Source organism: Furipterus horrens, unplaced genomic scaffold (assembly GCF_987537825.1).
Source record: "Furipterus horrens unplaced genomic scaffold, mFurHor1.1.pri manual_scaffold_7, whole genome shotgun sequence".
NCBI classification, from domain to species: domain Eukaryota; kingdom Metazoa; phylum Chordata; class Mammalia; order Chiroptera; family Furipteridae; genus Furipterus; species Furipterus horrens.
The window spans coordinates 28,503,635-28,530,833 of NW_028327177.1; the positions used below are offsets into that span (position 1 = coordinate 28,503,635).

At 49.2% G+C, this 27,199-nt stretch overlaps 1 protein-coding gene across 1 annotated transcript; it reads right to left on the reverse strand.

Moving 5' to 3' along the window:
• Nucleotides 1-3,070: 3,070 nt before the first annotated feature.
• KCNS2 (potassium voltage-gated channel modifier subfamily S member 2) lies at nt 3,071-4,834 on the reverse strand. Its single transcript, XM_090282783.1, has one exon. The coding sequence runs from the start codon at nt 4,803-4,805 to the stop codon at nt 3,372-3,374; it is 1,434 nt and encodes a 477-aa protein (XP_090138909.1). The 5' UTR covers nt 4,806-4,834; the 3' UTR covers nt 3,071-3,371.
• Between the last annotated feature and the right edge of the window lie 22,365 nt (nt 4,835-27,199).

Consider the following 27,199-nt stretch of genomic DNA (forward strand, 5'->3'; position numbering starts at 1 on the left):
CAATTATTTGAGAATTAAGATAAGTAGAAATAACAAATCCAAATATTAAACACCAATTACTACCTTAGGAGCTACAAATCAGCCCGGCATTACAACATGCCGCGTCTCAGTAGCAAACCCAGGGAATGTGGGGGTGTGGCAGGAAATACAAACCTATCGCGAATACGCATCTATGTAATAAAGACATAGTATCACTTCCCAAGCAGCACTTTCAAAATGTTCATCACATATATTTAGAGCAAAGCCTGGCACATATATCTGTTCTAATGGCATTGAAAATAACCTCCAAATGTTCTGGAAGTGAAGCCTACAGCCAGCAATAAGGGATCTGAAGTTTTTACTGAGGCCCCTAAAGGAGGTTTATGGGTCAGTCTTAGAACCTGGTGACAAATGATGTCATTTCATACGTATATTCTTAACTCCAGAAACAGAGCAGAAAATTAACCTGCCTCCCCACCCCCTGCCCCCCACCAATTAACTTTAGGGACCTGAAGAAACTGCTACATAAGATGTTATCTAGCAAGATCCATCAAAGCCCAAGTTGTGAGCACTTATGAACTTCATACCTCAGTGGTACTTGAGGGGAGAGGAAAGCTATTTATTCCTGGATCACAGTCCAGTCTCCATCCTTTGTGGGAATGGACTCATGTTCAAGCCAACTGGGTTGTTCTTTCTCCCTCTTATCTGAAACCATCACTTGGAGAACTTGATGCTATTAGGACATCCTCATCCTCAGAAGTGACTGAAGTTCCAGGTTGGGCAAAGTAAAATTTTATACAAGTATATATATATACATACAAGAGATGTTAAAAAGACAGTTTCTAAAGCACTTTGGGATTCCCCTAATGAAAGGCACCAGATAAATGCAAGTCATTACCAAAATGAAAAGTCAAGTATTCCAGCTTTCACATCTGCAAAGAGTAACCACTATGTGCCTGTTTACAAAAATACTCATGAGAGTGACTGAGTTGTTCTGCCTCCTTTCTTGTCTCCACTTCTCACACATTCTGTGGTCAGTGGCCATGATACCACGATCATTGACCCGATACCATGAGTTGTGGCAAAACTGAACAGTTCTCACAAGTTAGTACCATCACTTGCCTTCAGTGCAGCTAGGGCTGATTTTGTAAATTCTCTGGCTTCCAGTGCTGGCAACATCAGCCAAAGCCAAGTGCTCCAGGTGCAAATTTTGAAAAAATAACTCTGTTCTTCTAACTGGGTGGCCCATTGCCCCTAAGTCATTTCACCTTTTCCTAATGCTTCTGTGAAACAGGCATAGATAGTAGACCATCAGGCATGAGGACATGGTCACCTCCCCGCCCTGCATAAGGCTGCAGTCTGATGGAAGGTTTTGAACTGGGGGACTCAAGAGCATACGCAACTAGTGCATTCATCCAAAAATCGCCTGCTCTGTAGTAGCCATGGCAACTACAAGTACACAAAGCTTTCTGACAGGATGCTCACCACACTCCAATGAGGTATGTATTACTTTCAACTAAGACTCAAAATGGACCTGTTTAGGAAAGGCCCAAGCCATAGATAAAAGCCTGCCTGACTCCATGCTTAGACCCCTGGATTCTGCAGCCTTTTCCAAAGACTGAACCATAATGGAAGCCAAATATAAAACCACCTGGTTACCTAAAAGATAATGAAAAACCATCTTACAAAGGGGCCCAGGTTCCCCTTCACAATGTTATGTGCTAATTAACTGAAGAAGAGGGAAAGCATTTTGGAGAAGGAAAGAGTTACAGCATTGAGCTTTTCATGAAGTTTCCAATTATTTATGACAGTAGCCATATTTTGTTTTATAGCTCTTCTTTTCTGTCCTCTACCCGCCCTCTCCCAACAAAAGGCAGTTGAAACAGAAATAAGAAATATATATATATATATGAAAGAGAGCCCTGGCTGGTGTAGCTCAGTGGATTGAGTGCCAGCCTGTGAACCAAAGTGTTGCTGGTTCAATTCCCAGTCAGGGCAATGCCTGGGTTGCAGGCCAGGTCCCCAGTTGGGGGTGCATGAGAGGCAACCACACATTGATGTTTCTCTCCCTCTCTTTCTCCCTCTCTTCCCCTCTCTAAAAATAAATTAATTCTTAAGAAAAGAACTATAGTATTTCCATCCCGGGTAAGCAGCACAGCCTTCATGCGTTTCTGTGTTTTTGAGTGCACACTTCCACAACTCCAAGCTTCCATGTCATACCAAGAGCTCCAGGGCAATTATAGCATTGTATATAACATACTATATGCTCAAATCAAAATTATCTAAGTGAATTCTGCTTGTAAATAAAAGGGCTCTCGTTTCATAAGCTTGCAGAACAGGCAAAACAATTTCTAAGCTACTGCCCTTTGCTAGCAACCCAACAATGTTTGCCTCAGGGAAACAATACAACAGTAAACCTCTTTTTGGTTGAGGAAGACAACACGACCTTATTTCTAAACATTTTTAAAAATAAATATTTCAAAAACATGCTAATATCGAAGACACAGCAAAATTGGTCAAAGGACCTAAACCAGGAACCTCGGCCAGAAATAAATGTCTCCACAGTGACCCTAGGGAAGACAGAGGCCTGACTTTGAAAAGCCATTAAGCATCCTACAATTTGGCCTATATTTAGCTGAAGCCCCTCTCCCTAAAGCATCTGTTGTAGGAAATATATTTCTATCTTCACTACATGTTTAACTGAGTAACATTCTCTAAAGAGCAACATTCACAAGATGAACATCAGCACACATTGTTCTAAACGTGACCAGTGTACCCATGCAAGTCACAGAGCTACAGATCACTTATAAAACAACTCACAGACTTTCTTGGTCATGTGCTTAACTTCACATTCTCTTTGTTTTGGTATTAAAACTAAATGAAAGCAATGAATAAAAAACTGAGATTTCTGTTTTCACATGACATGAGCAAAATCCCATTATATCCTTGCTGACCCCATAGGTGTGTTTCCACTGGACAGACATGTAGGGGCTTTTTGTACAGAACTCACACGACAACTTCAGAAAAAGAAACACAAAAGACTCACAGACAGTACTGGGCCACAAGCACTAGAGTAGAGTACACAGTGAACAAAAAAAAAATTAGCATTCTGGGTGGTACTCATCCAGCAGAAATGTGGACATTTTTTGCCCATGATGCAAACACCAGTGAGTGTCATTTCATTAGAAGGCGCAAAGGCGTGATGTCAGACACACCACCTTCTAAAAATGATTCTAAATACTGTAAGAGCAACCCGGGATGCATCTCTCATGCATCTCTCCCCTTTGGGCCTGGCCACACTCCTTATGCCATAACCCTAAGGTGCCTGGACTATGCCAGAGGCACTAGAGGCAGCTCATTAATGTGTGTTTGAGGACCACAAGTCCTCCCTGCTACTGTAGGGAATCATTTAAGCTTAATTCACTTGGTGAGCTCCTACTCATGTTTGTTAGGCTTGCCATCAGGGATTTAACCTTATGGGCATAGTAGTCCCTTAAATTGACGGAAGGGACCTCCTTCATTCCATCTCCAAAGTCACAACTGCGCATAGCACTCTCAAGTTGCTTTTGGCGCCGATAAAAGTGGGAGAACTTATTGAAGATCAAGGTGATGGGCAGTACCACTACTAGGATACCTGCCAGGATGCAGGCAGAGGCAGTCAGCTTCCCTGCTGTGGTTCCTGGGACCACATCCCCATACCCCACAGTGGTCATACTGACGGTAGCCCACCACCAGCAGGCAGGGATGGTGGCCAGGCCCTCATTCTCCTCCTTTTCGATGGTGTAGGCCACTACCGAGAAGATAGAAATCCCCACGGAGAGGTAGAGCAAAAGCAGCCCTACTTCTTTGTAGCTGTACTTTAGAGTGGCCCCCAGGGAGCGGAGGCCAGTGGAGTGCCTGGCCAGCTTCAAGATGCGGAAAATCCGCATCAGCCTCAGGACCTGGGCCACTCTGCCCAGGTTGGCCAAGGTGGGTGTGCTCTCCACCACCAGGTTCACCACCAGAGTGATATAAAAGGGGACGATGGACATGAGGTCGATAAGGTTCAGGGCATTCTTAAAAAACTTGAGGAAGTCAGGGGCCACAGCAAACCTGGCCACCAGCTCAAATGTGAACCAGGCGATGCCGAAGTGCTCCACAATTTCGAACCTGGGGTCCTCACCAGGGTTGCCCTGGCTGTCGGGGATTTGGAAGTCCGGCAGACTGTTGAGGCACATGGTGATGATGGACCCCAGCACCACCAGGATGGACAGGACGCTGAAGACCCGGCTCAGAACCGAGTAGCCAGGGTTGTCCAGCGCCAGCCACAGCTGCCTGCGGAAGTTGCCCAGGGGCTGCCCATCGAACTTGGAGGCGTCGTTGTAGAAGGCCAGGATTTCGTCAAAGGAGGACGTGGTGCTCTCCTGGTCGCTCTGCTCATCCCACTTCTCCTGCTCGGGCTCCACTTTGCGGCCGTGGTAGCTGTAGCTGCAGCACGAGTCAATGAAGAACTCGTTGATGCCCCAGTACTCAATCTCCTGGCTGAAGGAGAAGACGCACAGCTCCGCCATGACGTGAAGCTTGCCTGTGTGGTAGAAATGCAGCACGTAGGGGAAGAGCTCGGGGTTGCGGTCAAAGTAGAACTCACGCTGGACATCGTCGTAGTCATCGCAGAGCTCCAGAATGGCCTCCCGTGAGTGGCAGAGCAGCAGGCGGCCTAGGCGAGTCTCGGGGAAGCGCAGCAGCGTGTGAGAGCGCAGCCGCCTTTTGAAGCCTCCTACGTTGATGCGGATATCTCCGTCCTCGACGTTGGCCTCCGACAGGTCCCACAGGCTCCGGCGGGTCATGCTGGACACGCCCTGCCGCCCGTGCCGCGCGGGGGGCGCTACACCTGGAAGCGGAGGGAACCGCACCCAGTGAGCGCGGGGTGTTCAGGTTCTGGGCGCCCCTCTCTTTTTCCCCACTCACCTCTGGTGGGCCCAGCCCTCTGCAGGCCGGTTTCTGGGTGCTGAAGGGCACTGAGATGAGAGGAATGGTTATGTGGGGTTTGGCCCCATCCCAAGGAAAGGCTTGGGGGTGGGGGGTAGGTTTCCACTAGCATGGCCGTGCCTCCACCCGCATGCAGGGGGTCCAGTCGGTCGCTTTACGCTTGCGGGATCGCGCCCCCGCAGCTCTTCGAGAGATGGGGGCTGTAAGCTGACCTTGCCCGTGGGCGGGCGGAGGAGACGCCCCCGCCCGCTCGCCGCAGACAGGCGGGACCGGAGCTGGGATGCTCACCGGCAGGACTGGGCCGAGATGGGGGCGCGTAGCTTCGGGAGGGAGGCGGGGGAAATTCACCTCCCGAGTCCGTAAATACAGGCTAGGGTAAGGGAGCTGGGTTGGCATCCCCTATATCCAGCCCCCCACGACTAGAACCCCCTCGCCCCTCCCCTCCCTGCTCACCAAGCACGGTGTCCTGGAGCCGCGTGCGCCGCGCCTTACCCAGCAGAGGTGGTAGGGCTCGCCCTGAGCGTTCTGGAAGCGCTTACCTGAGAGCACTGGGGCCCGTGGCCAGGGCGGGCGGGAAACTTCCCCGACCTGCTGAAGAGCATCGCTGCAGCCGCGGCTGCGGGCTGGCTGCGCGTGTGCGCGCGGGTGCGAGTGTGTGTGCGCCTGTGTCTGCGCCCGGCGGGCCGGCGGGCGGGGTCCGCTGAGCGTATCCTTCTGTCTGAGGCCAGAGATGCCGCCACCCGCGGTTGTAGGAGGCTCACAGGTGGCTGCTGGCCCCGACACTCGCAGAGCCGCCTCTCTCGATCTGCGAGCCCCTCTGCCCGCAAGAGAGACAGCAGCCCGCGCCGCAGGTGCCCGCGGGAACTGGGGCGGGAGCGGAGCCCGCGCCCCTCACCGTGGTGCTGAAAGGACAGCTCCGCGCGCCCAGTTCCAGGCGCGGCCGCCGCCCCATACTCCGAAGATGTCGCCCGCCGCAGCCTCTCAGCTCTCCTCTGGCGCGTCACGGCCACCCCTTTGCACCCCCGTCTCCTCTCAGGGCCTACACATTCCTTATGCCCTCACCCATCTTCTGGTGAGAGCTGTTATTGCCCTCCTCCCAGGGCACAGGCAGGGGACTGCCTACGGTGACCTTTCCCCGCTGGGTCTCAGGAGGGAGCCCGGCTAGAAAATGAGGGGCAGCTTGCTGAGTTGGGGAAAGGGCAGGACTGGAAGAACTCTGCGTGCCCCCCTTTAGGGACCTGATGAGAAGTTTCCTGAAGCTGAGGGGCGGAAGGGTGTGGGGGAAAGGCAGCGGGAGGGCAGAAGAGCGAGCAGGGAAGCTGGAGGTCAAGCTCAGCTAAGCTTACCAGGGGCGAGAGCGCAGGCCCCTCCTGAGTGGGAGGGAGTCACGGAGTTCTGCTTGCGAGCTCTATGTGGGCGTTGTATGTGCACAGGCCGGTGTGGTGCGTGGGCTTTCTAGGAGTGCAGGGAGGGGTGTGTGTGTGTGTGTGTGTGTGTGTGTGTGTGTGTGTGTGTGTGGTCTGAGGACAGTAGGACTTTTCCGTGTCTGGGCTTGCAGCGTTGGTTAAAATGGGATCTCTGAGAGGTGGGGACGTGTGTGCAGTGTATGTACATATCGGGGGACTGTGTGAGTATGCAGTGGGATGACGACAGGGTGTGCATGCAGACACTCTGTGGGTGTGAGCCCAGTGTAGATGTCCTCAGTACCTGCATCTCTGCTTCCCAGGAGATTGTGGCCCTGATCTGAGTTCTTGGCCTCCTAAGTTTGTTCCTTAAAGTGGACTTAAGCTCAGAAATGGACCCAGAGTTTCAGGGAGGCTCCTTCCCTTGGTTTCTCCATCCTTTTGCATAATCTTTATTTGCAAAGACTAGAGCACCATGTGAGCTTAGCAGGGAGCTGATGGACCACAGGTCTTGGTCCGAAGTGCTGGAAAATCCCTTATGGTGTGGCTCTGGACTCACAGGAAAACACCGACAGAGCCACATTGGGAAGCACATCCCTTTTTACGTGGCGCTGGCAATGCCATCCTAACTGAGAAGTTCTGTGGCACTCAAGTGCTGTGGCTTTCTGTGGAGGGCATGGGAGGACCGTTGATCTGGTTTCAAGAGGGGTTTCTTGGATCCAGGACTGGCTTCACTTGAAGGAGACCTGTCCCTGTGCCAGCCCCCTGCCTCTGGCTGTGTGTGGGACTGTGTGCAGGTGTGTTGCCTGCTGAGAAGGCTCCATACCCACGTCCCTGCAGGCCTCTGCAAGTGTATGGGGATTCCAGGGGATATAGGCACATGTGGGAGGGGAGAATAGGGTGCTGAGGGTCACACATTGCTTCCTTTCTTTTGCATCTGGTACTTTCAGAGAAAGGGGAGAGAGAGAGAGAGAGAGAGGCTAATATTTGCTGTCTTTGTCTCCTATCTTGATTTCTTTCGAAGTCTGCATTTGGGATGTGCTCATTGAATCCCCTACCATTCGATGCTGAATCTACCATTTCAGGTCTGGCTTTCCCCACACCTGGCTGGGCCAAGTGTCTGCACTTGCCTTTTGTTTGCCTTTCCTGGGGTCTGGAGGACTCTGAGTCTTTTTTCCCCATGGGAGTGCTGCTGAGTGTGCCAGCCTTTACTGATGATGATGATGATGATGATGACAACGATAACAATCTGTGTGTGTGTGAATGCATGTGTAACCAGTATTGCTGCCTCTTTCCCTCTTTTGCAAGCCCCCTAGCCCACCCAAGGGGTGGTGCTGGCTTTGAGCTCTCCCTGCTGCAAATGCCTTAAGCAGCAGCCCATGTGGGGCAGGCATTGTGGGCCCTGTGGCTCACTCTTGCCCTTCTCCTGGCCTCTCCCCGCCTGGCTGCTGGCCACCCAAAGCCCCCTTCTGCTCCACCAGCATGTGCCTGAGTGGCTTCTGCAGCATGGCCACCATTCCCAGCCACTCCCACCCCTTGACTCTTCTTCTGCATAAATCATCCTTTGCTGCTGCGTTTAGAGAGTCCCTATCCCCATCCCAAATCTTGGGTTTGACAGTTCTGGGGTTGTCTTCCTTCCCCTGCTTTATTTATCTGCCTGCTTCCTTCTCTTTCTGTCTGGTTTTGTTCTTGCTCATTCCTTCTTCCTTTGTGGTTGTGGGAGATCACACCCATGGAGAGAGAGCTCTCTCTGCCTTCTGTTTCTCTTGGTTTCTCCCACACTCATGGCCACCCCATCTGCAGACCAGCAGGCCCCGGGGGCTCTCACCCCTCTAACTAGGGGTCACTTTATGCCCCTCTCAGCTCTGCCTTCTCCTCCTGCCCATGCCCCTCTATCTCCCTCGTTCCCAGTCACCCTTCCTTCCCTCCCCCTCATCCTCTTCCATACCTGGCAGAGCTGTGCCAACATTCCCCAGCCACTCAGGGGCCCTGTGTACTTTCCTGCCATTTGTTTGCTTTTCCTGAGGTCAAGAACAAGCCCCCATGCTCACCTTTCCTTGAACAGGATGGTGAGCCCAGAGGCCACAAAGAGAAGCCCTAGTTTGGGACTCATCAGTTATTTCTTGGAAGGGCTGAAGCGGAAGCTCTGAGGGTCTGACAGTTGCCTTTGCAGAGGGTTAAGTGTATGTGACAGGCAGAGGCACTTGTTTATTTCCCAGTCACCACACTGAAGAGAAATGGAGCTGTCTTTCTCTCTTTTGTGCCGGGGAGGCTGGCTATGTTTATGGTTTATTTAGAGGTCTGAGCCCTGATCTTAAAATACAGCTGCCTGCTCCAGGCACACATCAAGGCCTGCCCCTGGGCTGGCCTGCCAGGGGTAGAGGTACCCCGGGAAGGGGGATGCAGAGACCCCAGGCAGTGGCCCACATTCTGGCACCTCAATGCTATTATCTCTGCCTTCCCTGCCAACACACATCTCTCTGTGGAGCCCACACATCTCAGGGATGGCTTTTTTCTCTACCAGGCAAGGGGGCTGCACTGGCGGCTTGGCTGAGGGAGCCCGACCCACATTCCCGCCGTGAAGGAGCTGGGCGCCCATCCTCCCCATGGAGTGTGAGCACAGGGCTGCCAGCTGTCCTGCTGTGTGGGACTGTTCACCTGTGTCCCTCCTGCTCCCTACAAGCCACCCTCCCCCTCACAGCCAGTGTGGCTCTTGAAAACACAAGCCAGGTTGTGTCATTTCCTCTGGAAAACCTTCCAGGAGCTCCTATTGAACTGAGAAGGAAGACCCTTCCTCACCACAGTTCCCGAACCCTCCGTAGGCACCCCGCCCAGGTCTGCTCCAGCCTTGTGCCCCTCTGCTCCCTCCCAGGGCTGTGGCACCTGCTGTTCTCTCTGCTTGTCATGGCAGCTTTGCCCTGCAGGCTTCTCTGACACTCAGGTCTTGATTCAAATGTCATCTGCTCAGAAAGGCCTGACTGTCCAGTGACTGGGTCCCTCCATTAGTGTCCATTATTTTTTCTATGACACTTGTATTAAAATAGTTACCGACTATGTGATTCAATGATGAGTGAACGAGGCTCCAACTCTCATCTTCCGTTATTCTATGCCAGCTAGAGTCTTGGCCTGCCTCTTCTTCTTCCTGGTAGAGGAAGGACAGGGGGTGGGGGTGGGTAGCTGTGCTCCTGGGCTGTGATTTGGAGCCCCAAGACTCTGGGGTGCTCCCTAAGACAATTGATTAGCCTAATGGATCTCATTCCTGGCTGCGTATTGGAGTCGCTTGGGAAGCTTTTAAAATAGCTGATGCCCCTGAATGCCTTGAGCCTGGCCACAATACAATTAAATCAGAATCTCTAGTGCAGGACCCTGGGAATCAGTGTCTTCTTAAAACCCCCAAAGTTATTATGGCAACACGTAGTTGAGGTTAAGAGCCTGAGCAGCCTTGTCTTTGGTGGTATGGACATAGAGCTGTGTGCCTGAGTGCAGGCCGGTGGTCAGCAAGGGCAGGGGCTATGTCTTAGCTCAGTAAACACCCACCCCAACTTTTGATCAGTGCCTGCCTGGAGCCAGGGGACCATAAAGGCTGGTGCTCTTGTCACCACTTCTCCCTAATCCCCAAATTCTGCATCCCTCCCTGAGCCTGTGCCTCTCTGAATCATTTACCTTGGAGGCAACGTGTGATTAGGAATAGTCACAGTTGCTTCGCCTCCTCGGGAGAGGACCCATTCCCGGGCCTGTACTGTGCTGCTGGTGGTAATGGGGACCAGGAGCAAGGTTGCTGGAAAGTTTGTCTGGGCAGGTTTACAGTCAAAAGGCACAGAGACGCTGTGGGGGGGGTGGGGGTGGGGGGCTGCAGACCAGAAGAGAAGAGGGAAGCAGGCAGGGGAGACCCTGAGCTAAGGAAGCAGGGGTCTTAGCTTTGGGGAGGGGAGGAACAGACTGGTGGGGGAAAGGAGAGCAAAGAGTTGGGGAACACTGGGTTTTGAGAGTGTTGCTGCATTATGAATGCAATTCCTTACTAAGTGTTATACAAGGGCCGACAGTAAATGTTACCTAGCTTGTGCATTCTTTCTGGGTGCCAGACTGAATTTGTCATCTGTGAGTCCTTGCCTAGGCCATTTGGACTTATCCCGAGAGGCCACCCTCCTCTCCTCCTACAGTCCTCGACCCCTAGGTTCCCCTGCAAGTTGGCTGGCATGTGAGAGAAGGTTGTTTCTGAAGGTCTCCTTTCTGAGTCCTTCAATAAAAAGGGGACCAGGTGCCCCCCACACACTGGCATACACAGGGCCTCTTCCTCAGGGGCTGGGCCTTGAGGTCCTGCCTCTTGTACCTCTTGTTCCAAGTTCCTTTGCCTTGGGAGGCTTTCCCTGGAGCTCCCTAGAGCTTCCCTAGAGCGCCATTGGGACCCTTCACTGAATTCCCCAGAACATCCTGGGACAGGGCTCGGGTAACTAAGATAAACTTGATTACATTTAGGCTTCAAGTCGCCCCAAGGGAAATTAACAAGAGGACAACATGGGTCCCGGGTAGTGGTCCCTCTCCGTCTCCCCTCGCCTGCTTCTAGGGTCTGGCCATCTTTCCCCTCTGTCCTGGGCCCTCCTGAAAGCCCATCTTATGGAGTTTGAGCCCCAGAGACTCAGAGGCTCCCTCTCCATCTGCCTCAGGCATGTCCTCTGACATCTGCTGTCACTCCTGTGTGACTGACAGCAGATGGAAGCCCCCAGCCCCTCCCTCTGGCACTACTCTGTGGGCCCCATGGGACACCAGATCACTGCAGTTCAGCCCAAGGCCCACACCTGTGTTCAGGGAGTGGAGGTGTTTCAGCAACCATTCCCCACAGCAGGTGGCTGATGCCGGTGAAGAGAGAGGGGGTGATGAAGCTGAGAGCGATGACAATGAAAGTAGGAATAGAGGGAAGCCACTGGCTGAGTGCCCTGGAGCTAAACTGCCCAGCCCCTGTCCAGCTCTTCTAACCAGGCTTCCTTGGAGACAGCTTTTACTCTCGTGCCTTGTGGTCCTTTACTTTAAAACCCATGATAGTCCTTAACTTGTGAGGTTACTGTGAGCATAAAAGAGCAAGTCCCGGTACCTAGCAAGTCCTTCAAATGTTAATCATGACTAGTCCCAATTATTGAGTGCTTGTGGTATGATCGGCCCTGTGCTCAGCTCTCTGCGTACCTCCTGCCCAGTAACTGGGGTGCTTAAGACTCAAACATGGCTCTCTGCCTCCAATTCTGCCCCTCTTAATGATCTCAAATAGGTGCAGGATTAATTAGTGTTTGCTCATTGTACAATCCTCTGATCCCAGTGACTTGACATAATGAAAGGATCATTTGTCGCTGATGTTACAGTCTACTTGACTGCTTGGAAGCAGCCTTCCAGGTGGTGATTCCGGAACTCAGGCTCCTGTCATCTAGGGCTCTACCAGCTTCTAAGGCCTGGAACTCCTCCCTGGAACCCTCTGCATCAGATGGGAGGTGAGGGAAGACAGCGTGGAGGATAGCAGGAGCGGTGTTCAAGGCCACGCCTGGAAGTGGCAGGCTTTACTTCCGTCCACATTCCTTCAGCCGGAATGCAATCGTATGGCCCCATATAACTGGGAGAGGCGGAGGAGGAGAGTGCAGGAGAAAGAGACATCGGAGCGCCAGCATCTCTGTTGTTGCAGGGCGAGCAGAAGCTTGTAGACACCTGGCGTCCATTTCCCCCGAGGTGGGGAGAGGGAGCAAAGGATGGTGCCCCCGCACTGCTTATCACAAGGTGGCTGGAGCTTCCCCAGCCGAAGGACTTCGCTCCGGGATGCAGGCCCAGGGTGCCCTGTGTCTCTGGGAGTTCTGACCTGGCACCAAGGAATGGCCTCTCAGTCTCAGACAGGACTGTTTCCCTTTTCTCAGAATAATGTTTTCGGTCCTGAACTTATCCACACCTCACATCTGAAGAACGGTAGCGGGTTCTCCAGTCAGAAACGAGACTTGGATGCTGCAGAAGCTGAAAACACAGTCCCACATCCCCCTCCTCAGAGCCCTACTTCTTGCATCTTAGCGGAAACCTCTCAGGGAAAGATTTCCCTTCAGACCTGGCCTGCTCGTTCTTCATCATGCGCGACCGTGTATCCTCAGACAGTCCCAGCTCTCCAGACCCACCCAGCTCAGAGGTGCTCACAGATGCTGCCCCCAGACCCTCACTCTTCTCTGAAAGTGACACCCACCCACCCGATTACCCATGTATCTCCCATCGATCCATCTATCCATCCACCCACTTCCCCATCCCACACCCTGGATGCCTCCCTGGGCTCCTGTTTCCATGGTTACTCCAGGGCCTGAGTCGGCTCTGGGTTTGCTGAGAGATTCTCCACTCTAGGCTGTTCCCACAACGGCCTTACTGCTGGACTCAAATCCAGGATTGCTCGTGAGGTCCCACCCTTCTTACAGCTCTCCCACCCCAAGAATCACGCATTGCTTGTGCGTTGGTCCATCAAGGTGATCGGCTTCCTGGATTTGGAATAAAATGAACAGCTCTCCAGAATTGAAACAGAGAGGTGCTCCTGGAAGTAGAATGTCTGGGAAGCTGCCACGGGGAGCAGGTGGGAGTTCCCAGAGGTAGGTGGTGTCCCTGGTGATAACAGCAAAGGCCAATACTTATTAGTCATTTACTATAAGCCAGGCATTGTTCCAGGGATTTCATGACTATGAACTAGATTAATCCTCACAGTAACCCTGTGAGGTACATATTACCATTATCTGAGAGGAAATAGGCCCAGAAAGGTTGAGGAACATGTTCAAGGTTACAGAGCTAACTAGGGACAGGGCTGGGATTCAGTCAGGCAGGCACACTCGAGCGACTTGCTTTCACATGTTGTACTCATGGCCTCTCCACAGCCATTCCTTCCCACCCGGGGATCCTGGAAGTCTCCCTGAGCCTTTTTTCAAAAACAGGAGGTAGGTTTCTGAACACCTCCGCAGCACGCAGCTCCTCTCTGGGGACAAGAAGTGCCCGTATGTGAGAACCTTTTTCCTACTCTTAGCAGCAGCTCTCCGCTGCTCAGGAGCCCACGTCAGCCGCCACTATCTTCAGGAGCTCCCTGACCACCCTACCCAGCCTGAGCTGGTCTGCCCGTGGGCTCTGGAGGTTTCCTCAGGTCACAGCCAAGCTGCAGCTTGTCCTCAGAGACCTTTGGGTGTGGGAGTGAAGGGGGGGGTGTGCAAACTCATCAGAGAAACCCAGCTGAGGGAAGACACAAGATGTTCCCCACAAGTGAAAGAAAACCAATTCACACTCTTCCTTGCAGCCAAAAAATTAAGCTAATTTTTCATTTCTCTGCTTGTGTGTGACTCAACTAAATATAGGCATCTAGGAATGCAAACAATGACTCGATTTTCTTAATTTAGGGCAGTTTTAATTAAATCTTGCTAAAATGATGGAGGCTCTGGATATTTTCATCATGGGAGGAAGCTATGTGATTTGGGAAGAGGAGAGGTAGAGAACAGGATGCCTCCTGCCCTGGCCACCTCTCCCCTGGCCTGGCCTCCCAGGCCTGCCCCATGAAGCGTGGCGCACTCGTCTTGGGATTCTTGTTTCCTCTAACTAGTCAAAGTTGGAAAATCAAAATGACTTAGGAAAAAAAAAAAGTTTAAATTACAGGATTGTTTCTGAGAAAAATTTGGACTTACTGTAAGATCCTAGTATAAATATTAAGAAACCATAGCCTAGGCTCGATGGCTTAGTTGGTTCGAGTGTTGTTTGAAAAAGTTGCAGGTTCAATTCCCCCTCAGGGCATGTACCTAAGATGTAGGTTTGATCCCCAGTCGGGGCATGTACATGAGGTAACTGATCAATGTTTCTCTCTCACACCTCTCTCCCTCTCTCTCTCTCTCCTTCTTCCTCTCTTTCTAAAATAAATTAACATATCCTTGGGTGAGAATTAAGTATTAAGAAACCATAATCAAAAGTTTCAAAAGTAGAGTCTTCTAGTACATACCCCTCACCCAGGTCAGTTTTCCTCTCCATCTGGGCACATGGAAGGATGACATTTCACAACTCTTTCCAAGTTTGGAGGAACCATGTGACTTATACTGGCCCATGAGCTGTTTCTGGAGGTAACATGTCATATGTAGGTCAAGACATTTAACTGCCAGTGTATGAGGCTGCAGTGTTCTCTGCCCCTGCTGTGGAAACATATTGGGATGATGCTGCCACAGGAGCAAAGTAGCTTGGATCCCTGAGCTACCCCATGGAGCAGGCCCACCTGAGTCTCCTGGATGTGAAGCAGCTTTTGTGTGGTTGAGAGATACATATTGGCTGGGTGTTACCACTGAGGTTTGAGAGGATTTGGTTGTTTCCTACAGCAGAGTCTCTCGTATCTTATTTAATGCCATAGCTTATTTAATACAACAAATAATACTTTTCTAATGACTGTTTTATAATAAGACTACATTGTTTTAATGATTTTATATTAGATTACTTTGGAATTTCAAAAATCATTTGTCCTGTTCGGTCTGGAATGGGGTGAGGTTTACTTTTGCCAGGACTAAATAAGATTGTTGGAGAACATCTTTAACTTGTTTAGGTAAAATGTATATATCAGTGGGAGAGCTTTTTAAATTTACCAAAATGTCCCTCAAAATAATTCTGGTTTCAGAGAATTGTGGGTGTGAGAGGTCCTGAATGGAAAACATTGACTTCAGAAGGGTACAGTGATTGCGTGGTGGGAAAAAGAAGGTGAAAAGATGTCTGAAGAAGAATTTTAAGAAGTTTTCATGTGTGATGGGCTGCCCCACCACTATGTATCAGTCAAGGTAATGCCAACTAGTATAATAAATGAATGGATGATGAAAACATGATATAAGTTTAATTCTTATTCACCTAAAGTCCAAAATATTTGTTCTGAATTGGTGGGCAGTTCCTCCACAAGTGGTGATTCAGGAAACTAGAATCACATCATTCAACACATCATTCCACTATTGCAGAGCACATCTGTATCCAGCCAGGAGAATGGACATGGATGTGGATGTGTTTATAGCCAACACCTGGAGTGGTGCACATCACATCCACTGGTATTTCATTGGTCAGAACCCAGTCACATGACCACTCTTCATCACAAGGGAGACTGGGAAATGTTATTTAACTGTGTCACCAGCAGGCAAGGGAATGAGGTTTGGTTAGATCTAGCCAGTCACAAAAGATCTCCTCTCTCTTAAACTTGAATTTGAGCATTCTTTGAGAATTTAACACCCTGTAGATAAAGCCATAGGTGGACCCAACTGTGTGCAGGTTATAATTTGAGGGCCTGAGTAGGCTTTTGCCTAAGGCACAGTTTTCTGCTTTTTAAATTAAATAATAATCATAGACCTATGCCACAGATAGACCTTCTGGGATTGCCAACTTTTGGAATTATAAACAAGTGTAGGTGAATCTGGTACAAGTGCTACAGTACAGGAAGGCCTGAGAGAAATAGTAGAACATACTCTGACATTAAAATTACAATTTTGGAGAGGAACAGGTTGTACCACGGAAATCAAATGAAGGCAGAGCCCTGTGAATTACTTAAAGGGAGGAAGGAGGTCTACCAGAACTCTCTCTCAAAATTGCAAATTGGACATTAGCATTTAATTTAATTCTCATAGACACCCAACTCTGTTTTAAGACATAAGAGACTTTTATGCAAAGAGTGAGGAAGTCAAGGATAAGCACACGTGGACTAGTTCAAAGTTGCTGTCTTGCTCTGGCTGGGACCAGCTCTCCCAGAGCACTATTCTGCTAGTGTGAGACTTGCAGTCCAGTCAACTTTCAACTATTTATACAAGCTGATTACTAGTAGAAACAGGAAATTCACAGGAAGCTCCATGCAAGAAACCAGGAAAAGGATTTTGAGTTGTGTGAGTGGTTCTCAGAAGGTTTCAGAGACAGTAAGTGCTGGAGACAGAAAATGAATTTTTATTTTTATTTATTTATTTTTTAAACATTAAGCTAATTTAATCTGGAGTTTTAGAACAACAGAGGCATAGTGAGAGATTAATCACTGTAATACAAAAATTTAAGATGTTCATCGATGAATGTTTAATTTTATGTTAATGGTTCTATTTTTGGCTTTATGATTACAACTTTTTTGTTGTTGTTCTATTACAGTTGTCCCAATTTCCCCATCCCCCATTGCTCTCCCCTGCCCCACCTACTGCCCCCTCCCCCAGTCAGTGCCTACCCTGTTGTCCATGTCCATGGGTCATTTATACCAGTTCCTTGACTAGACCACATCCCCCTCTCCCCTCTGGCCGCTGTCAGTCTGCTCCTTGTTTCCATGCCTCTGGTTTTATTTTGCTCGTTTGTTTGTTTTGTTCATTTTTAGATAAGCTAGAGAACAGCAGAGATTATTTGCAGCTCTCATGCCACCAGGCACCTGCTTTAGTGGCCAACCACCTCACTGCCATAATAGGAGCAGAGGGAAGCTTGGATTTACATACTGAGCTCACCATTAGGAATGTACCACCAGCACAAGTGCTCCCCTGTGCCCCAACAGGAGGAGCCACTGCAGCCAGGCACCCCTGGGGGAGCCATAGAAGCTGGCTTGGATAATGAGAAGCACTTGGATCAATCCTTGTGGGAAAAAGATCAGCAACTTTTAAGAAAGAGTGGCTGAGCAATTTGAGATCTGGTCTTAAACTTGGAAGGACTTCCTGAATTCCCTCTATTGGTATGAACGACCAAGCCCGAGGAATAAAAGAGGGTAAGATGGCAGCTCCTGGGAGCACGACTGAAATAATGGAACTCAGGGTAAGGCGGTCAGGGTGGCATGGGGGCCTGGGTGGCTCAACCTGAGAAGCAAGATGGATGGGAGAGCAGCTTTCTAAATCCCATTCAGGAGACACCCCCCGATTCAGCCCAGGACTTAGGCTGAAGGCAGTACTGCTGAATCTGCTCCCAGAGGGCTAATGCTGGTTATACAAAAGGCACTTCTCAGACCCCCGCATGAGTAAGACGGTGTCACCCTCAGGCTGCCCTGAACATTGGACTACGTGACATATGTGTTTTATTTGTGGCAAGAAAGAACATTTGAGCTTGTAACTGTGAGGAAATGTGGTCAGTGGAGACCACCAAGGGGCAGAAACTCTGGTGGAGAGGCTGGGTGGGTGGGCTCCAATGTCAGTAATGCAATAAGTGGGGGGGGGAGGGCAGGCCTGAGAGGACACATGCCCAGCACCTGAAATCCCTGTTCTCCAAACTGCATAGGAGAAGAAAGGAGAATTGAGTTGAATGAGAGCATGCGTTGAGTGTGGGGTGGGCACTCACTGGCCACAAGTCAATATTGTGACCGCAACTGTGTACATCTGAAAGGGAGTTATGCAATTTATTTGTTGGTTCTGTAAAAGTTATAACAAGATGAAGGATTTTATTGCACTGCATTAAAAGGTTGTAGAATATAGGTTGGTGGCTTCTCATGGGACAAGCAGTTGAAACAATGCAAACTCCTTCTGCCATCTCTCCCCAAAAACCCATCCCCAAATCTCCACTATTCTCCAAGGACTTCAGAATTGAATACTTACTTCTTTTGACTGTGAAAGAGCTGAAAGGGCTATGAGGACACTCAAATGTGTGTGGGTTACACTTAAAAGGCACATAAAAATGGATATTTTGGAAATAAGCCTCATCTGAATATTAAAACCAATGGGCCAAACTTTTGGGGGGAGTGGTAGTGAACACTTTGTTAGTATGTAATTTATCATAGTGTTGAAATGTCATTGTAGGACTTCCGGCCAAGATGGAGGCATAGAGAGACACGCTGCATCTCCCTCCACAACTAAGAAGGAATACACCTACCTCAAAACAAGAAACAACCAGAAGTTCCAGAAAATCAAACTGCATGGAAGTCCAGCAAATAGAGATATAAAGAAGAAATACTCATCCAGACAGGTAGCAGGGGCGGAGCTGGGGCGGAGAGGACACGGTGCGGTGGCAGCAGCAGCGACAGCAGTGGCAGGCTGGCGGAAAGCGCAGTCACACATTTTAAAAAGTCAGGAGGGACACCTGGGGAGCATTCCCAGATCCTCACCGGACCTCGAAGCTCATGGTTCCAGGACCAGGGAAAATCAAGCCTCATTGCTTCTGACTGTGCAGACCAGTGGGGGTTGGGGAGGATGCAGAAACTGCAGGTCTTAGGAGAGTCCGCTTGTTTACAGGGCCCCCATGGTCCTAGAATGTCCGCAGACCCACCCACTCTGGGAACGATGGCCAGGACAGCAGCTAGAGGGGCGCCAGTCCAGTGCGGAAGTGGGAGAGGTGCCTGGAAAGGGGGCGAGTGCTGGGCACGTGGCATTGTTCCCTCTCGGACCCCTCCCCAACATACAGTGCCACAACGTGGTGAAATAGGTCACCCTGTACTGATAAATCCGTAAGGCTCCACCCCTTACAATGTAAGAGGAGCAACAGCTCTACCTGGGATGCAGAGGCAAACACAGGAGCCTGTCAGAATGAAAAGACAGAGAAGTATGGCCCAAAAGCGGGAACAGATCAAGGTTCCAGTGGGAGAACTAAGCGACAAGGAGATAGCCAACCTCACAGATGAGGAGACAGACAACCTAACAGATGCAGAATTCCAAACAGTGGTGATAAAGATGCTCACAGGCTTGACAGATACGCTTGAGTATGGCAAATGCATAAGAGAACAAGTGAAGGCTATGCTAAGTGAAACGAAGGAAAATCCATACAAAACCAATGGTGAAGGGAAGGGAACCGGGGTTCAAATCAATGATTTGGAACATAAGGAGGAAAAAAAGTCAACCAGTGCAGAATGAGGAAGCAAGAATTGAAAAAAAATGAGGAAAACTTCCCAAATTTTGAGAAGATGGACATACAGGTCTGGGAAGCACGGAGGGTCCCGGGCGAGCTGGACCCAGAGGGGACTACACCAGGACACATTATGATTGGGATGCCAGAGGTGAAAGATAAAGACAGAGTCCTGGGGGCAGCAAGAGAGAGGCGGAGAGTTGCCTACAAGGGGGTGCCTATATGACTATCAGCTGACTTCTCAGAGGACACTTTGCAGGCAGGAAGGGACTGGCAAGCAGTATTCAATGTGATGAAAGGCAACCTGCAACCAGGATTACTCTATCCACCAAAGCTATCATTTGGAATGGAAGGGCAGATGAAGTACTTCCCAGACATGGTAAAGCTAAAGGAGCTCATCATCACCAAGCCATTATTATATGAAATATCAAAGGGACTTACTTAAGAAAAAGATCAAAACTATGAACACTAAAATGACAACAAACTCACAACTGTCAACAACTGAATCTAAAAAATAAAAACAAAATCCAACTAAGCAAACCAGAATAGGAACAGAATCATAGGTATGGGGATCATTTGGAGGGTTATCAGCTGGGAGGAGAAGGGGGAGAAATGGTGAAATGGTGCAGGGATTAAGAAGCATAATCAGTTGGTACAAAATAGACAGGGGGAAGTTAAGAATAGTACAGGAAAGGGTGAAGCCAAAGAACTTATATGCACGACCCATGGACATGAACTAAGGGGGGTGGGATTGTTGGAGGGAAGTGGGGTACTGGGCAGAGGGGAGCAAAGGGGAAAAATATTGGAACTACTATAACAACATAATCAATAAAATATACATTAAAAAAAAGAAATGTCATTGTAAAGACTGCCACTGGAAATTATGTTCTCTGTCTCAGGACCTTCATATGTACCAAAACTGGTATTGATCTGAGCGTAAATCTTAAAGTGGAAAGAAGTCCTTAGACTTTGCTCCCTACCTCTCTTCTTCCTCATAGAAACAGTACCATTTGTGAATGGTTTTGTTTTAGAAGCTGTGCGTTTGTGTGTATATGTGGAGAAGGTAAGGTGAGGTGTAAGAGGGGTGGTAGAAAAGAGTGCGCGTGGGGTCATACAGTGACACATTTCATACTATTAATTAAATTATAGATTGTCAGTAAAGAAAGAGAAATATAAGTGGTATGGGTGTTCGCATCAACCCTATCTCCCAATGAGTGACAATGAGTGTTCATTTATTTATTTATCTATATATCCACCTATTCATACGTGCATACCTGATTCTCCTCAAAAAAGCAGTCGAGGCAGCCCAAATATGTTCTGTTCCAGTCTCTTTTCTTCATTGATTCATGCACTCCGCAAGTATTCATTGAGGCTCACGTGCTTATGAAAATAAAACTTTGATGAAGACACAACTGAAGGGCTTTCAGACCACACTCCAGATAAGGGTCACATGTTAGGGATGCCTGGGGATCCCTGACTCAAAAGGTAATTCTCCTCTCTCTATCCTCTTATTCCCAGGATATGGATGTGAGGGCACAGCACTCACATGTCTCCAAATGTGTTTCCAGAGGGGGGGAGGCTGATCCTTCATTCAGCATTTCAGCTGCTGCCTGGCCTGGGGACTCTCCCAGCCTTGCCTCGTACAGAGCTGAAGTCAGAGATCGCCTTCCGAGATCTTCCAAACCCATTTTAGCTGGCTGGGTTTGAATGCAATAACCACCAAGAGATTCTATTATCTCTAGATCAATGGTTTTTATTTTTTCCCCTATTCTAACAGCCCAAATTAGAAATAATGTGGAAAATTTTAGGAAATGCCATGCAGAGAAAACAAGACTGATTCGGTTGCTGTATATCCTAAACAAGATCTGACTTGTGTCAGTTCTTTCCTCCTGGACAGGTGGCCTTCTTGGGGCAAGGAGGGGACCAGTGAGGGGGTTTGAGAGACAGGCTTTTACTCCATCACGCAGCCTGGCCTAAAAGGCATTTGGCAGAAACGGCGTAGATTGTCCTGAGCTTGGAGACAGCTGTGAATGAGTCAGAAGGGACCTAAGGCCAGTACAAGGCCTCAGAACCATGCCGACCATAGTTTTCAAACCTTAAAATTTAAACGCGTGGTTTGACACATGAATTACAATAGGATGAAGGGAAACCTGGAGTTAGAAAATTCATATTGCAGGAATTTAAAATGGGATTTGGAGGGATGGTATTAGTGGAACTGATCGTCCGTCTGTCGAACCCCATGCCCCTGTTTACACGGAGTGACATGCACAGGGCCATGTTGGCTGGGGAGCATGGGGGACGTCGCAGCAGAGTTGCCTGGAGAAGGAAGACAGGCGGAGACTGCAGGATGAGGGGATGGCAGGGGGTCAGTTCCTAACGAGCTGCCCGTTCAGACAGAGGGCTCACAAGAAAAGCCAGTGGGGCTATTTTCTTGAGGAAGTTGAGGGCACTCTGGGTTCAAGCAGAGCTGCTTTAGGGTTCACGTTCAATACACGAGAGATGCTGTTCTCACTCTGCATGCAACCCAGCACTGCTCCTGTGTCTCCTGCACTGTAACCTTAGATGCCGCAAGAGATGGCTCTTCCGTCTCACCCAGAACAGTCAGTGTTCTCCAGCCGGCACCACCAGCTGTGACTCCCACAAAGCGTCAGCTGAGTGGCTAGGAGCACAGGGCTTAGCAGTCAATTTAGGGGTGAGAGGTCCTGGGTGAGGAAACAGGGACAGGTGGGGGAACTCTAGGTCAATGATGTTTATGAGCCTTAAAGAAGGCAAGCTGCATCACAGAAACAAGAGAAGACCACAGAGAAAGAGGGGATATTTTCTTCCAAACTCAAAACTGGGTCATAAGATGGGAGACACAGTTGAATAAGAGACAATTCGAATTTGAGATTTGCCCAGAAAAATTGCCAAAGCAGTATTAGATGAACTCAATGGGAGGCTCCATCTGATTAGATCTGGTTATGTTTGCTTTTCAATCGAGCCTATTGTCTCAGCAGAATGAGAACCCACGGCTGACTTTATAAATGCAGTGGGAGCAATGCCAGCCAGCCTCTGGCTTTGAAATTTTTTGTGATCCAACATTTTAGGAGGTTGTGACAGTGAGACCTATTTAGAATACAGATGATCGCTTAAACTCTCTTAAAGCCTTTAAAAATATATTGTAATCATTGAACCTTTCCTAAGCCCAGCAGAGTTATTCATGAATAAATTGTTGTGCCTTTGAGTCAACAGGAATTGGACAGGCACTGAATTAATGAGCTTTTCCCATCCTCCGGTCCTCCTCACGGCTGTGGCGGTGTGCACTGCCACCAGCTTTGTGAAATGCAGATGGAGTATAATTCCCCCCAAATTGATTTGTCCTACATCACTGAATTTCAGCTATTTGCATTTTTATGCCAGAATCAGGTTTAGTTTATTATTGTTGTTGTGGAAAGTAATTATAATCTTTTAATTGTCATGGCGCTCGACAATTTTTTTTTTAAATCACAGGTCATATTTAATTCCATCTTCCCCCTACCACGGAGAATTGAGCAGAATGGAGCCTCCAACTACAAACTGCCCCTTTTTCCTTGACGGCAGAATGAGGTTCTCAGAGGTGAGGCGACTTGCCTACAGTCATGCGGGTATGGACTATGGAAGCAGGAGTAGAACCCAAGGTGGGTGGCTCTGCCAGTCCTGCGTTCTCATCCTCATCAAGCTCTGTTTTCAACATCTGTCACATGGGCTTGATCATCTTTACCTCACAGGTGTGAGTGTGAGGTATATGCAGGCGCCACCACGGGTGTGTGCTCCATTGTCTCCTTCTCCTCCCCCATCTCCAAGCACTGGCAGGTGCCATTCAGAGGTCCTGAAGCCCACCAGGGCTGGGATGTGAGAGCATAAAGCCTGGAGGCTGAGGGGCCAGCAGTCATACCACATGCACACACACATGCACACATGACACACACGCATAAGCCAACACTCACACACACACATGTGCATGCGCTACAGAATTTCAGCATGCGCTCTCTGAGTTTCAAAGCTATAGCAGGCTAAGGGGAGGATAGTCTTCCTCATCCGCTACTGTTCTAGTCTCTAAAATCAGCTCCATAAATACGCCCCCACACACATACACTCACGGAAGCCCACATCTTCCTGTCTGGAGGTCCTTTTGTGCAAGTTTGGTGAAAGATGTAACAGTAGCCTAGGACAGTCTTTGTTTGGGCCTCACACCTCATTAGGAGTTCGGGGGCAGCTGGTGCTCACAAGACATTATCACTTTGACCTCCTCTTCCATGCTGGACTCCAGGGCTGAAACCAACCTTAGCTGTCACCTGGTTCAACCCTCTTCTTTTACAGAAGAGGGTTTCCAGGCTTAATTCTGAGCTTAAGCTACTCAAAAAGAGGTTTTCATTCATTTGTGGCAGGATAACTCCAAAAGCCATGTCTTATTTACCCATCAGCAGGCTCCTCAGGGAAGAATCAAAGGCCCACACCAGGTTTCAGTAACAGAAAACTGAACAGGAGCCATTTTAAGAAATAGCCTGGAGTGGGCCGTCTGGAGATTCCAGTTCATGGCTCAAGGACACCAGGTGTGGCTTCTGTTTAATTTCTCAATCTTCCTCAGCCTTTTCCACAGTCTCAAGTGGGCTTCTGTACCTCCAGGAGTGTGTCTATCAGCCAGGAAGAAGAAGACAAGAAGAGGGGACATTGCTAGCAAACTTCTCCTTCCTTCTCCTTGGTCTACACTGTGACTGCTGAAGGTCGCCTCTGGCTGCAGAAGCCAGCTCTGCCTGTGAAAGGGGCAGCCAGAGGGACATATGACCACCCCTCCCCCGCCCCCTGGGCATCCCTTACCCAAATGATGGCTGATGATTAGGGGAGCAATATCCCAGTTCCCTGGCTCCTGGGGGTCGGGGAGGCAGGTGGTTAATTCCAGGTCTACAGTCTCTCCCAGAGTCTCCAGTCTTCAATTTTGCCCACTGGTTTGATAGTGCATTTTTGTGGACTTACTGTCCTTCCTGCCCACTTGCCTGCTCCTGCCTCTTGGGCTCACCTCCCAATGAAGCTACGTGCAGTAGAATTGGACTCTCAGTGTCTGCTTCTGCAGGGGAAACTAAACTAAGGTGATGGTGGACCCCAGGATCAGAGAAGTCAAGCACATTGCCCAGGGTTGCCAGTTAACAGATGGGCAGTCAGGTTTCAAAACTGGGGCTTACAGGTTCCGAGCCTGACTTTTAACTCCTCCCCTGACTGTAGGCCTCTGACAGCTCTGGCACAAAGGGGGCCTCCAACAAGGCAGGGGCCACCCACAAGTGGAGGGCTGTGAGTGTGGGAGAGGAGCTGGGAGACGATTCAGCTGCCCTTGGCCTCCCTCAAGTGTCAGCAGCTGTGGGAACAGCTGGAAGACTGATAACTCAGTTTTAAATTCTCTTTCCCAATTAGCTCAGGAAAGCTGTCAAAGGAAAGGTCACGCCTTCCCTGGAGGCTGTCCCTCCCTCTTCTGGGGCTAGCATAACTCAGTGTAGGGTCTCTTACCTTGCCCTCACCCTGGGTCCCTCTGGAAGAGTGTTCCCGGTAGATCAGATGCTGGTCTCCTGGAGCTCTGCTTGGACATGCGCTCATCAGGGAAGGTTGACAGGGAACACACTGCTTCTAGGGCTGGAGGAACAAGAACAGACTGCCCCCAAGGCATGTGCTCTGCACCCAGCTGGCCCTGCACAGATGCAGCCTTCACAACTCAGGATAAACATTCCCCAGGAGGGAGGAGGCAGATGACACAGGCTGGACTCCCTGGAGGCCACCCTCCGACTCTCAGTTCCCTCTCAATCTGCAGACGTGGAGACAGGGGGCCTCCCGTTTGGCCCTACCCTGCCCCGCCTGCAGAGCCCAGACCTTTCCTCTTCTCAGGGGCTCAGTCCTCCAGGCAAAAGAGCCAACCACAGACCCCAGGGAGCTCTGAACCCTTTGGCTCTCTGAAACAGGATACAGGAGTTCATCAGGGAACTAGATCTGGCTCAAGAGAGGCAGGGCCAGATAGTCTCTCCACGGTGGTTTGGGGAAAGGATTTGGATGGGAGCCTATGGTTCAGTGGAAAGAGCACAGGGTCTAGGGTTTGGGGGGCCTGGGATTTGACCCCAGCTCTGCGTCTCATAAGGCCCTTAGGAGAAAAGGTTCCGGTAATGAGCCTACACCTCAGCGTTGTGGTAGGGTTGGATGACGTTACATTTATGCAACTGCCAAGTATATATATACCAGGTGCTGAATAAGTGGTAAAGCTATTGTTTATACTAATGATGCCTCGGGAAAATATAGAATGGCAAGAATGGTGTGATCCCATTTTTATAAAATTGTGGTGTTGTGCTAATAGGATGTTTATCAAAAACATCGTTAGTAGTTATCTGTGGGTAATAGGATTTGAGGGTGACTTTTAATTTACTTTCTTTATCTGTGTGTTCTTTGATTTTTTTTTTTTTTATACTGCACAGGCAAATAAGGAAAATTGCCCATGTATAACCTCAACAGGTTCCAGTAAAGGCTGGATTCTTAATGTTCTTGAGTGTAAAAGGTTTGGATTAGGAGTTTGGGGCTTACTGAGTTACTCTTCAGAGCAGGAGAAGGATTTGGGTTCCCAGAGCAACCCCAAAGGTGGGTGGGGATGGGAAGAGGTGGGAAAGAGGCAGCAAGTTGACAGAAGCCCTTCTGGTCACAATGTGACCACAAATTTTCTGTGAAGTCTAGTACTCACTCAAATGCTTGACGTGAGTGATTTTGGTCATGTGAATTGACATTGAGAGCGAACTTCATGTAAGAGTTCGTGTGAGTGAGGTAGGACAGAGGCAGCATCTGAGGAAATAATCCACCGTGAATCAGCAGAAATACCAAGAAGCCTCCTGAGCTCCATGGAGCGTAGAATTGCTCGAGCTTGAGCTGAACTCTCCTGTGCCTGTTGCACAACAAACCATTCCAAACTTAGTGGCTCGTTTATTATCATCTCTCCCAGTTGTGGGTATTGACTGGTAGATCTCGCCTGGGGTACCTCCTGCAGTGGGATTCAGAGGGCATTGCAGCTGGAGTCTCTGGGAAGGCTTTCCTATTCATATGTCAGGTGCCTGGGCTGGCGAGGCTCGGACAGCTGGGGCTCCTCCAGAATTCCTCTCTATCTCTCTGCGGTCTCTCCATCGGGTGTCTCCAGTCGGGCATCTGCACAGGGGCCGGACTTCTTCCATGGCCGCTCATGGCTCCAAAACATGTGCCCTGAGAGGTGAGAGAGCCGGGTGGAAGCTGTATTGCCTTTGTGACCCAGCTTTGGAAGTCACAGTCACCTGTGCTGCATTCTATTGGTCAAAGCAGTTGAAAGCCCCACCCAGATACAAGGAAAGACAACACAGTCTCCATTTCTTGATGGAGGAGTTGCAAAGTTTTGGAACGAGTATATGGATTTGAAAATATTATTATGTGGGAGGGGGTTGGGATCTGGATGACAGGGTGAAGGAATTAAGCAAAAATGAAAAAAGGGGATGGGGAGCAAGAGGAGAGTATAAGAGAGATAAATGGTGGTGGAAGGAGACTTGACTTGGGGTGGTGAACACACAATACAACATACAAATGATGTATTATAGAATTGTACACCTGAAGCCTATATAGTTTTATTAACCAATATCACTCCAATAAATTCAATATAAATAAAGCAGTAAGTAAGTAAGTAAGTAAACAAAATAGATCCCTCCCCCCCAAGAAATATTATTGTGGCCATTTTGGAAAATACAATCTGACACAAGACATTTCACAGACATTGAGGGGCACAGTGGTCCCCAGTAATATTTGCATTACAATCAGGAAAAGGAAGAACTTTTTTTTTCTCTAGTGGAAAATATTAATAGAAGTAGAATTCAAAGGAACCCTAAAATTATTTAGAAGAACATAGATGATGAAGAGGGACTTTTAGTGTAGCAGATTTACTGGAATTGGCTGTGAAAAACATAATGGAAATGGACAAGCCAGAAAGAATAATGTTACTCCCTTGTTCAAAACTTTCTGGATGGAGCTAGTGGTGCTGGAAATTGAACGGGAAAAGCCTGGAAGAGGGCCTACAG